General features: G+C 31.8%; 1 protein-coding gene across 1 annotated transcript; it reads right to left on the minus strand.

The window, feature by feature from the left end:
* Window positions 1–8,324: 8,324 nt before the first annotated feature.
* Window positions 8,325–13,844, minus strand: LOC134682919 (nurim-like). The gene is made up of 4 exons (XM_063541838.1): window positions 13,677–13,844; window positions 11,575–11,738; window positions 10,546–10,713; window positions 8,325–9,362 (listed from the first exon to the last, which is right to left on the minus strand). The coding sequence occupies exons 1-4, from the start codon at window positions 13,795–13,797 to the stop codon at window positions 9,081–9,083; spliced, it is 735 nt and encodes a 244-aa protein (XP_063397908.1). The 5' UTR covers window positions 13,798–13,844; the 3' UTR covers window positions 8,325–9,080.
* Window positions 13,845–13,965: the final 121 nt, after the last annotated feature.

The following is a 13,965-nucleotide window of genomic DNA, read 5'->3' on the forward strand; positions in this document are numbered from 1 at the left end:
TGCATATAATATACCATGGTTTTCCCTCACCACACTTTTTAAGCAAATTATTTCATAAAAACATCAAAGGATAAAATCTAATTTATGTTACAACTGACCAATATAAAGTTTCTCATAAGATCTTGCTATGGACTTGACATAGCTTTATTGTCAAAAAAATGTTGATAAACTTTAATATCAATGTAATAGTAACTTTGTGTGCTGACATGAATTATCATTAAACTGGTTATATTTAAAAATTGACTGTTAACAAAATTTTGAATATTTGAAATACTAAAGCTTTTCTACCTCAGACACAGACAACCTTAGCTGTAATTGGCAAAACTTTAAGGAATTTTGGTCCTCAATGCTCTTCAACTTCGTACTTTATTTGGCTTTTTGAAAATTTTATTGGATTCGAGCGTCACTGATGAGTCTTTTATAGACGAAACGCGCGTCTGTCGTATATACCACACTTAGTCAGTCCTGAAATCTATGATGAAGTTATTTACTGTGCAACCCATGTACTGTTTAAACTGTCACATTAATCAAGAGAAAGATCATTACGCTTATTATGTATTGACCATCAAATCTCCGATGTGATTGACACTGTTACAGTTATATAGCTTATAAAACATTTCTACTTTTTTTTTCAACCATAGTTCCAATAACTCTAAAAATAAATCTTCGGGTTCTGATTGGTTTGTAAAACTGGAATGAAGAGAAAATTTTGATATTCCTTTTTAATATTTATTTATAAGATATAAGTCTTTAATTATAGTTTACTATTATGGTATATTTTTAGTTATGGCAGTGATGCTAGCTAAGCAGAAACATTAGTATGATATCCGAGGTTTAGTAGTCCCATTAGAAGTGATACTATCATAATATATTTTTTGAAATGGCAGTGATGCTAGCTCAGCAGAAACATTAGTATGTTATCCGAGTTATAACAAAAACTGTAAAAGTTCATAGGTGGCCAATGTAGAGTATCTTTCAGTCCGAATTGTTTTACAAACGTTTCATCCGAATTCAAAATAACAACCTGGCCAGTTAAGTGCCAGTCTTTGTAAGAATCAGGCAATTTAGGTAAAAATTAAAACATGATTAGAAAAAACCCACCAAGCTAATCATGCTATTTAATACTAACCATCATCCTGAGTTAAACAGTATTAGTCTTTCGTTTGTGTGTGCCTGGTGATATCAAATAACTTGGTTAGAAAATTGGTTAGAATGATAGCAAATTACTGAGTTATCTCCCCTTATTCGTTAATTTCTAGTGCATTTCAACCAAATTGTATCTTCTATTACCAAAGCAGAAAATGGAAATGAATGTTGATTTTGTGCATAACTGCATATTATGAACTTAAATCAATGTCAAATTGGGTGGGTTTTTTTGGTCATGTTTTCACCACTGCCTGATTCTTAGGCAGACTGACACTTAAGCTTAATACAATGATGCTTCCTACTCATGTGGACTCTACATCCATCGGTTGCCCTATATGTTCCTTCCAAATTAACTTCCCATCCTGGTTAAAAACTTTTACTTCATTTTGGTACAAACTAGGTACACAAATATTTCCATTAAGTTCTCTGTTATTTTGAATTTGTACAGAGAACCAGACACTAAACACTCTTTTTCAATAAAACTTTTTCTTCACATTTTATAGTTTTTACAAAAACTTAATAAAGAATCATAATTTGACTATCTCTACTCCAACAAAGTTTTTTAATCTGGTAATGTGTAAAAAGTAGGATTTCATCATGTTCATTTTTGACCTGGATAGCAAGATTTTCTTCAACAGCAAATACAAGCTTCTTTGACTCTAAAAAAAGCATTTCAATAACTTGTTTCATCCCGCCTATCAATCTTGGGCTTTTATCTGGTTTCAGTTCATAACAACAGTTTTCATTTGAAGCTAAAATTGTTCTCAATTTTCTCAAAATCGTATGATTTCAAAGCTTTAATTTCAGTGTCTGGTTCTCCTTTCAAAGGAACTATATGTAGATGTCCAAAGTCATATTCTTTTAAAATCTTTTGACCTTTGGAGAATTATTTCGTCTCCTTTGGTATCAATAAAGGTTTTTCATAATCTTCAGGATTGGAAGACAAATCCAGAACATCCTTTTGGATTTGTAGTATATTGTGTTTGACCTTTGATTGTTTTATGAGTTCAATTTTTGCATTCAATTCCTTTTGAAGCTGTTCTAATGTATCCTGTTCTCTGGAAATAGCATCAGAATTACCAACAAAATTGTTTCTCAACTCTTCGATCAATGTACCCTCACACTTTCTTACTACTAGCTTCCTCAACTCATTTGCATGTTCTTCAATTATCTTCGTTTCTTCTTGAAACTTTATTTTATGTAGATTCTTCAATTCATCTAACGAATCAAGTTTTCCTTTGACACAGGGCAGCATGTTTGTTTTATGTAATTCTCTAATATCACAAGCTCTTCCAGGGATTCCTCGTGTATTTTATTTCTATTTTATTCCTATGTGCCAAATGACAAGAACTAACAGATAAACATTCCGGGCAAACAAGTGTTTTGAATTCAAGACAATAATAAGTACAAATGCGATTTACATGATCTGCACAACTAAATGTCTTTCAGATTTGTTTTTGTTTTTGAACTACTTTCCAACGAAATAGCCCTCACAATGTTATAATATCTCTTTCTCAAATCCCATTAATGATACTTTTACATTCATAGCATATCGGTTGATCGCTGTCAGAACATGTTCATTCAGGTATTTTTCTACTTTACAAAACCCACAGATGTGAATTTGTGCAGCCAGACTTGACGACGAAGCCATTTTACTTCAAACCAGAAAAATAAAACTTTATTTCGACACAATATTATTTAATACGGAAGCCGATAAGGGCCATTCAAAAAAAATATTTTATGTCGTAATTACGACATAGCATGTCGTAATTTCGACATAATATGTCATTATTACGACATCGCTATGTCGTAATTTCGACATCGCTATGTCGTTATTTCGACATAACATGTCGTTATTACAACATCGCTATGTTGTAATTTCGACATAACATGTCGTTATAACGACATCGCTATGTCGATGTCGTAATAACGACATCACTATGTCGTTATAACGACATCGTTATGTCGTAATAACGACATCGCTATATATAAAAAATATGTATTATGATTGCCAAGAGATATTAACACCTATACGTCATTATGATGCCCCCAATAATTAGAAAAGCCCCCAGCATAGTCAGCTATAAAAGAGGGAGGAAAGATACCAGAGGGAGAGTCCCCGAAATGCTGTGTTGCAGACAGTGTTATTATTCAATTATTAGCTCCCTTGGTAAAACTCCAAATTTCATATTTAATGCATTTTATTGTTAAATAATTTACATGAAGCTTTATAAGTATATATTTGTTAATTGCATAGCTTTTGCAATTTGAATTCATTGGTTAAAGATATTTATTTATATTGTAAAGTTTAATATTTGCATCGTCGCAAAATCTTTGGATACCTTTTTTGAATACCTTCAGTGAGAAACTTATATATTTTATTAAATACAAAATTGATAAATTAACGTTTTGTCAAATGGTGGTATAGACAAATTAGGTAAACAATCCTATGTGAATATGCGAGCCTAACTTGCCAGCGAAGCATCCCACATCCCTTAAAATAAGCACATACTACATGGCTTCTTGTAATAAGTAGAATTCAAGTATCAATTGCTCTAATGCTAAGTTATTTCAACTTAAAATGCAGTACTGTCGCAAGTAATGTAGGAAGGAAAGATGGGACGGAAGTACATGTATACGGTTTTCATATTAATTTTTTTATCATATAGGATGTTAAACATTCAAGTTGCATATCATCTGTCATTGTAAAATTTCTATATCCTTATTCATCCCCAATACAAATATATCTGACACTCTGCAAGTAAATCGAACATTTTTACTCTTGGTTAAATTTGAATAGAATTGTATTTTCCCTGACACATAAGTTGTCGAAATACACCCCTTCAATTACTTGAACCTTGGCTTGAAAATTATTTCCCAAGTCATCTTCAGATATATACATTTTGAAATATAGTAATCTACTCCTGGGTCGTCCGCGAAAACGGCAAATAAAAATATAATCCTTTTTTTTTTAATTCATTGAAACGGTTTTCGTTGCTGTTTGGGATTCGTCTTTCAATTATCTCCATTTCATGCACAAGTTTATATTGACGAAAAGTTCCGGCTTCGCTAGTACAGGAATTATTTTCATCACGAAATAGCAGGACAAATCGCGAAGTAAAACATTCCGTGAACTGGTATTAATTGTTTTGATATTGGTAATTGCACCTTACTGAAGTGAAGACTTTAAATGATCTATTTCGGAGTACTTTCGTAACATAAATTTCAATTTATTTTATAAAATGGGATTTTTCCCCCATTTCCAAATTCTTTCCCCGGGCGGAGTCTTTAGCAACATGCACTATTTTTTTTCCGGCAGCAATCATTAATATCTTTCTCCAAATTTCATAACACGATTTGTTTTAATTATCATAATCATTTAATTGAAACTTTAGCACATTTAACGTCGGAAATCAGCGTCTCTAGGATTTTAGACGTTTTCAGACATTTGGAAAAATTGGCTACCGTTTTGTAATGTATGGAAGCATTTTATTCCTTTAAGACCCAAATATGTAGTTAATAAGGAAAGAATCTTGGCATTTTTTACTCTTCGTATATCTAACTTTTGTTTTGATCAATTATAAAAAATACACCTTAACTGCTTTGAAAAATGAAATATCAACTTGGACAAAATGGCTACCGTTTAAAAAACGACTGTGGAGAGAAGATTTTATTGAATCAGCAATATGCCACAAAGAACCGACACATGTCGTTGTTCCTGTTAAGAATCAAGAAGATCAGAAAATAAGAAATAGGATCACTATACATAAGAGTTAAAACAGTTTTTCATAAATGTAACGTTGGATTGGGACATCCGTTTTTTTCACATAGCTTTCTTTTTTTAATCCTCAAATATACTAGATATTACTTAGGAGATGATCAAGAGCTGTAAAAACATAATTCAAAACATATATTGAATTTGTTTTAATATTGGTTAGTGTTTTCGAACATTTTTATTTTGTTTTGCGGATGAAATTTCGAAGATTCTGTTTTAAATCCTAGGGGTTGTAGGAATACGCGCACGCCCAACGTTTGAAAGTAGAAAAAGAGCTATCAATACTTCAATACACCCTTATACCAAGAAGCCATGTAGTTTGCGCTTATTTAAAGGGAGATGGAAAGCTTGGCATGGCTTGGTTGTACAATTTCAGTCGTCTATTAATTCCACATTTCATTCTTGACTGCATAGCTATTCTACGACCGGTATCTTGTTAATCTAAACGACTTTGTCGGTCTGTACAGCCCTAATACTATGGGCCAAGTTAATGTGAAATGGTATCTATAACATATTTAAGTTTCTCACTGAAGGTATCCAAAGAAGGTAACCAAAGATTTTGCGACGATGCAAATATTAAATTTTACAATATAAATAAATATCTTTAACCAATGAATTCAAATAGCAAAAGCTATGCAATTATCAAATATATACCTATTAAGCTTCATGTAAATTATTTAACAATAGAATACATTAAATATGAAATTTGGAGTTTTACCAAGGGAGCTAATAATTGAATAATAACACTGTATGCCACACAGCATTTCGGAGAATCTCCCTCTGGTAGCTTTCTTCCCTCTTTTATAGCTGACCATGCGGGGGCTTTTATAATTATCGGGGACATTATGATGACGTATAATTGTTAACTTCTTTGTCATTTAGTCTCTTGCCAATCATAATACATATTCTTTTAAATATAGCGATGTCGTTATTACGACATAGCTATGTCGTTAAAACGACATGATATGTCGAAATTACGACATAGCGATGTCGTTATGTCGAAATTACGACATAGCGATGTCGAAATTACGACATAGCGATGTCGTAATAACGGCATGTTATGTCGAAATTACGACATCCTATGTCGTAATAACGACATAAAATATTTTTTTTGAATGGCCCTTATCGGCTTCCGTAATTTAACTACTGTTATCTCAATAAATAAGAATAAAGAATATTTGAAATGACTTTAACTACTGTAAACAAAGATATCGGCATATCTATTTACAAAACTATCACAGTCTTAAATTGAAAAACAGAGATATATATTTTGTGTATTTGATTTTTAATATACAATTCTGTGCACCGCTTTAAAAGAAACTTTTTCGTTTATTTTTGAAAATATTATATTTATGTCTGCCTATTTGTAAATTATACCTTGTCCATTTACCTAATGAATAGGAATTCTATGTATTAGAATAATTAATAAAATGCCAAGAATATCAACGTATCAATATTAAAGTAGATCTGATGTTTTACTTCCACCCCAAATTAGACTTATTGCCTCCTCTAACTATAGCTGATCAAAATAAGCTTAAGTTTCGGGAGGTGTTACCTTCTCGTGTTTTCTGTTAGTAAAGAGCTCACACATTCATACGAGTAAACTCATGTATTATCCAATGTTCACAGGCTTGGTTTCATATGCCTTCATCTAAATGGACGTGTACAGGTATCTTTGGTATAACAATCCTTGCAAAGGAATCACTATTTGATTTGGTATCTACAAATATCGTCCTCAGTGATAGAGTAGAGCATTTCATGTACATTTTAGGCACGTTACCAATCCATCTCATGCTTTTTGTACAAAAATATAAGCTAAGAGTACAATGGAAAGGGAATGGGGAAAATCAAACTACCAAAACTTTGTTTGGGTCTTGAATTAAAATGTAAAATGGTGATATGGTTCATTCGAAAAGGGTCCAAATGATTATTATTATAAATAAAATAATGAGCATTTATTGTGTTTCAGAAATGCACTACAAGATTAACATTATATATATATCGAATTTGATACATGTGTCAACCTGATTGTCCCTAAGCTGATTAATATGTATTCTAATTAAGGTTTATTGTATGTTTTACTGCCAATATAAACATTGAGATAGAGTAAATAAATAAAATTATCTGTTACATGAACAGTCCAGATACATGTATAAATAATATAGCAACTGCGCATTAAAACATTGTTTTTTTCCTTATCATATCCCCTATCATGGTCAACTTAAAACATGTTGTGACGACTATTATAGTATGTTGTTTGTGTATTTTCCAGTTATGGATGTTTTTGAGTGTGTTCTCAATGATGACATCTGCCCACTAGACATATACACCTTACAATCATCCCATACAACATATATAGTAGACCTTTTGCATAAAGTAAAAGAAAAACAGACCAAAACACAAAAACTTAACTATAACCACCGAACCATGAAAATGAGGTCAAGGTTAGATGACACCTGCCAGTTGGACATGTACACCTCACAGTCCTTCCATACACCGAATATACTAGCCTTATTGCCTATAGTATCTGAGATATGGACTTGACCACCAATGATCCATAAAATAAGGTTGAGGTCAAGTGGAAACTGTCTGACAGGCATGAGGACCTTGCAAGGCACACACATATCAAATATAGTTATCCTATTACTTATAATAAAAGGGAATTCAGCATTACAAAAAAACTGAACTTTTTTTTCAAGTGGTCACTGAACCATGAAAATGAGGTAAAGGACATTGGACATGCAAACCTTGTAACATGAGGCATCTATATAAAAGGATGAAGCATCCAGGTCTACCACCTTTGTCAGACCGACCGTGCAAGGGCTGTATAGCCAGTCAAGGTCGTTAAAAACTTCCATTTGTTGTTGTCTACCACCTTCTAAAATATAAAGCTTTTAAGAAATTAGTTAACGCAGCTTCCGCCAGATCAATATCCCTATGTCGATCTTTCTGCAACAAAATTTGCAGGCTCGACAATAAACCACTGGCCCATTGAGCCCTACAGCAATTCATTCGGATATAATACAAGTTGATATATGATCGCCTTTAATAATTTTAATAGTAAAACATGTAAACAAAGACAACACAAATACCTTTCTATTGATTTTTATTAAAAATATATATAAAAAAGCATGTATAACAATAAGATAAAGTATGAACACAGACTTACTTCACTTAATAAACTAAATCTATAAGCAATGTAAAATAATAACTTGTAAAAATAATGAGCATTGAATATAATATAACAAAATTGCAACAAATACATATTAAAGTTCAACAATACCTGACAAAATATATTAACAATTGCATGTCCTTCATGTTCAAAACAAAGATAGAAATTCAAATAATTGGAGAATATATCCATGAAACATAGATTATGCTTCTGCTTGCAAATAACAGAATAAAGGGGTATAACTCAAAAACGATAAAAATGAATCAACCCAAATTCTACGTTTTGTGGTAATAAGCATTGTTTTAGAACATTTGGTTGAGGCAAACAAAAGTTAGAGAAACAAAAACTGTTTTAGGTCAAAGGTACATGCTGCCTTCCAGAAATTTTCGGTTATCAATCTGCCATATGATGTCAAAAAATTATTAAGTAACCTTAAGAAAGTCAATGTTAATTGACAAAATAATAAACAAGTTATATATTTAATAAATGTACATCTCAATTGTTTGATAATCTAAATTTATCTTTTCTTCTTCAATAGCTCTTTATAATATGTCAGAGAGTATATATTCTAATGAAAATATTAGGGTCTTCCTAGGTCTATCTCATTCAAATACTTGTAATCTAGTCTGCATATGCTTATGTTAATAAAAATCTGAAATTTTAAGTGGTCAACCCATAAATTCTAAAATAATATCATTTAATTTTTGCTCAAAGCTAAGCTTGATAATCTCCTAAGCCACCTGATTTATTTAACTAAAATAACCTTTATCTAGACAATAACATGTACATAGCACTTGAAATAACATGGATATAACACTTTATATAAACCTTACTACTACAGCAACATCTACCTTGTGTTCAAAGCATCTAATAAATAGTCCTACTGGCAGTGGTTTCTAATATCATAGAACAGCCCTGTTACTTATTTTTTAAAGAATAACAGACTGTTTCTCAAACTTCCTCCTTCATAACATAGGTTGCATCATTCTATTCTGTAATGGTAGTTGATGTTGACATAGTGACATACTCAGCTGTTTGTATCTGTTGTTCTGTGTATAGGTAATCCTGATGTGTCACACTGTAAGACTTACACATGTACATCGTCAGCACCGTAGCTAACAACCACCGATCCAGGGTCATTATTGGGAACACCCACAGGATCAAAATAAAACAGGTTGTACCAGGATGGGGCATGTGAGAGAGAAGTTCCTGAAACTGACGACTAAAGAATCTCTTGGGGGATCTGTATCCTTGTATAGAGTTATACAGCTGAAAATAGAAGTGAAACAAAAATAAGTATTTTAATAATTATGTTAACAGGAACAAGAGTTAACACCATTGTACATGTCTTGTCTGCTTTATTAATTTTGATAGAGATCGACAATTTAAGATCAACAGTTACTATAGGCTACATTACTTGTTCAATGATCCGTGCCTGTTAACTGATGCCTATCCTGAGGAAGATACTCATAAATTTCAATTCTCACACAGGATATTCAAATACCTGCCAGGTTATTATATAACCAGGAATTCAGATATGACCCTTTTTTTACCAGATTCTTTAGTCTTTAGATTGATTTCATAAGTGATTTTCAATGTACATTCATTTTTTTTTAGATTTTACAGGGCTTAATAAGCCAAGAATCTTTTCCTTCAAAAGTAAAAATACAGTTGCAGAACAATTTAAGCTGTACAACAAAATCACTTTATAATTACGTTATCTGTATTTTATTGCACACTTTTAAAAAAGATCTAATTTTTTTTTATCCTTATAAAAAAATCATGGATGTTAATTTTTTGTTTTGTGAAACTGACTCCTATTTGAACTGATAAGCTTGTCAGATCCAATTCATATAATATTGAACACACATTTATAGTGAAAATTATAGGGCTCCTGCATTCTATATACTGGGCCCTTATAAAATCATCTGAGATAACTCCTGTAAAATGTAACATTTAGTTAAAAGCTTTTCAAAACATTCATTTGCAATAAAGGATTTTGTTATTTTAATATCTGTTAACACAAATACACACCAATTATCATCTAAAACTTAAAAGAAAATGAAAAAAAGAAATTACTGTACTATTTTGACTGTTGTACCCAAATATCATGAATGTGTTCTATTAAAAATTTCATTTTTGTATTTTAAGAATGGACAGCTGCAGGTTCACACTAAGGCAAATCCATAAGTCCCGGACTCAGGAAAATCGGTCTGGACTCACCATTTTCAAAAAGAGTCCAAAGATGCATCAAGATTAAAATATTTTGTATAAACTTAAAAGTTTAAAAGTGATGTGAATGTGCTTTTATTGCTCTATTAGGTCATTGGAGACTAAAATAATATATGACAAATGTATGATATTGCAATAAAATATTTTCTTCTAACTGTTGGACTCACCATGGCCAAAAATTACCAGTCCCTAGAATTGCCTTAAAATATCCTTTACTAACCTGCTTGATTCCAATTAGGAAGAACGGCTCTGTCAATGTATTCTCCAAAAACAGAATCATCCAACAAAATATTTGTACTAATGTGAAGAAAAGGGAGGTGAGAGGAGCATCTTCTGTGTTAATCAACCATAAACTTATGTCTGTTCTCTGCCAGAAATACATCAATGTCTGAAAAATATAACTACTGTAAATGATAGGACAGTGAGACAGACATATGTTCTGAATCTAATTAGGATTTTTGGTTTTTTAAAATTTGAATCTTTGGTATATATTCAATCCACTTCTAATCTTTTCATTATTCATTCTATCAAGGCTTGTTAGAGAAAACCCCTGATGTTTTAAAAACTAAATGGAAGATGAAATGTAAAGAACTACCATTAATTATTTGTGTTAGGTAAATCCATTGATTAAAGATTCATAAGGTTTCCTCTTAATATTTATTTCCATGGTTTTATCGGTTTCTAACAAATCTGTTTATAGGTCTTGTTTTGTGAGAAACGGATTAAAGATGTTTTGCATGAAGGGAGATAAACTGATGGGCAATAACTGTTCATCGTAGATTAAGGTGGTACCTAACACTACAGGGAGATAACTCTGTAAAGTCAGCTAAACGTTTTAATTACGTTGTGTTGTAAAGGGAATATGTTAAGCTTCTCAATGATCAAAATTGGTGTCTGACAAAACGCTTGGTTCAAAATTTTTGAAATTTTTATATTTTTGTGAAAGGGTCAAAGTGAATACATTGTCCAAATTTTATGAAAATTAAACGAGCCAAATTAATTTTAGTGAAAGTGTTGGGTACCACCTTAAGAGGCATTTCTGGATGATATTCTGCAATAAGTTCTATAGAGTACTGTACATGTATTTAAATTTATTTTTATGTGGCTTCAATTTTTAGTTATGTATTTTAAGGAGCAGAAATAAGATATCCATATACTTGAATTATAAGAAATGAGAATATTGAATATATTTTTACATAGATTTCAAATATAAATATGACCATAAAAATGTTATTTATGATGTACAAACCTGGAGAGCTACACAAGTGGATATTGTATACAATGTTCTGTAGAGAGGTTTACACAAGGGCCATAACTCTTTCTTTATTGATTTTGATGTCATCACACTATGTTGTACCATGAACAGCAGTAAAAGACAAAAGTCTACCACTATCATAACTAGGTTTGATGAATCTAAAATTACAATATATATATATAAATTTGTCTGAATAAAGATAACACTGTAGACAAAGCATTATTTGAAATTGCATATAACATGTATAAACATGTCTATATATGTAACGATAATCTGCTGTTTCTTTGAAACAGGGAGAAGTTCACCCTCACTTTAATTTTTAAAATATTATTGAAATCTCATTGGTTTTTTTTATCTTAATCCACAAAATGTTTCTCTACTGTCCCCTTTAAAGCATCTCAACACAATTCTAAGAATAAACTGTAGAGCAAGGATGTCAAGAATTATCATGCAACACTAATACTATATTATTGTTTGACAATTTTAGACATAACAGTCTATTTTTATTAGAAGATACATAGAGTGGTGACTAAATTGTCACACATTTTTAGGGACTAAAAGAAATTTAAAGGTTTGATATACTTTAAATACCTAAAATTTTACCAAAAAAGGAAGATATATGCAGAAGCTTTAAAATAAAAGCTTTTTGGTAAAATTTTAGGTACAAATGTAAATCACAATTTATTGTTTGGTTACTGTATTTCAATTTTGCATCAAAATCATGGCAGTATAATGAGTTTTTTTATTGTATAAAAAAGAAGATGTGGTATGATTGCCAATGAGACAACTATCCACAAAAGACCAAAATGACACAAACATTAACAATTATACATGTAGGTCACCATACAGCCTTCAACAATGAGCAAAGCCCATACCGCATATAGTCAGCTATAAAAGGTGGTCATTTTGCAATGTTACATGGCAGATGCCTATTAGTTGGCTCAAAGTATATCAAACCTTTAAATTTTTCTTAGTCCTTAAAAATGTGTGACAATTTAGTCACCACTCTGTTTATCTTCTAATAAAAATAAACTGTTATGTCTAAAATTGTCAAACAATAATATAGTCACATACCTGCCAACTTTTCAAAATGACCATGGGGGTTTTATGTGCAAAATGGCTCACATAGTCCCACAAAACCTTCAAGGGGGGCTTCATATATATTCTTATGTTGTTTTTTGGCGTCTTTATACTTTTACAAGCCTATAGCCATTGTAAAATTAATTGTTTTGATTTAAATTGTGGATGAAATTGCTCTTTCAAAATTTCGATTTGGGAGCCTCCATGGGGAAAATCCCCCACAAATAGTGACAGTTGGCAGGTATGAATAAAAGATATGTAACAAGTGTTATAAAAATAATAAAATAAAATAATATACCACAGAAAACACACTCAACAAAATAGTAGCAATGTATTAAATAATCACTACTATTATTCAATGAATACTATGTTGACATTCACTCAAGTGCACCCGGTAAGTGTATTTTCACTTTGAAAAGACAAACATGAGGCATTAGTAGTTTGTGAAAGGATATCAACACAGCCTTGTGTACCCACCACCAATTTACAACGCAAGAGCAGTTGGTCTTATCCAATATAAGCTACACATGTAAGTCTGCGATCCAAGCTGGGTGCTCAAGTAAAAAACTTGAGGCCCTCCTACAAATTATGTAGCTTTAAAATAACTTCACATATAAAGTTATAACAATCGTGACACGTGAAAGTCAAATGATTGTGTCCTGAAAACGGGAAATGAGGTCTTGTAGGACCCGGGAAATGTCAAAAAATTGAGAATTGCTTACGTATATACATGTAGTGTAAGCGGGATACAGGAATCTGACAAAACAGTCAGGAGGATCCGGGATCAGAACCCCCAATGAGACCCCCCTATAATACTCTGCCCAGTTATTCTTTTTTAATGTACCTCATAGGCGGGTGAAGGGTGGGGCTTTGGGGGCCACCAGCCCTCTTGCATGGGAAAAATTTTGTTGATTATATAGGGAATCATTGGAGCATGACTGGAACGAGCTCCCCATCCCCCTTTTTAGGTCAGTCATCGGGCCCCCCTTAGGAAAGTTATGGATCCGCCACTGTACCTTTAATAACATATTCTTGATCAGGTTGTGTGGAAAGAAACCTGACAAGCTTGAACGTTGTTCCTGCTAACAATGTAAAGGAGAATATACCAAACAGGAGAAACATAGCAGTCTGCAACATTTTGTTAAAAATAAGCCTCCTACATCACCAATAATTTTTATTCTATATAAACTCATATTATCTTAAATTTTGAAAAACATACACCGTTATCATTATTCAAGTAAATCTTGAATATTTTTTTGAATTAAATTACCAATATCAAATATAAAGAAAATGTTTGTCCTTTTT

Source organism: Mytilus trossulus, chromosome 9, assembly GCF_036588685.1.
Source record: "Mytilus trossulus isolate FHL-02 chromosome 9, PNRI_Mtr1.1.1.hap1, whole genome shotgun sequence".
Taxonomy (NCBI): Eukaryota; Metazoa; Mollusca; class Bivalvia; order Mytilida; family Mytilidae; genus Mytilus; species Mytilus trossulus.

Bases quoted from the DNA above. Each gene is read 5' to 3' on its own strand.
- LOC134682919 (XM_063541838.1), bottom strand. From the start codon at position 13,797: ATGTTGCAGACTGCTATGTTTCTCCTGTTTGGTATATTCTCCTTTACA. The intron at 11,739-13,676 runs GTACAGTGGCGG...TTGTAATTTTAG, and splicing joins TCAAGAATATGTTATTAAAG to ATTCATCAAACCTAGTTATG. The intron at 9,363-10,545 runs GTTAGTAAAGGA...TTCTATTTTCAG, and splicing joins TCCTAATTGGAATCAAGCAG to CTGTATAACTCTATACAAGG.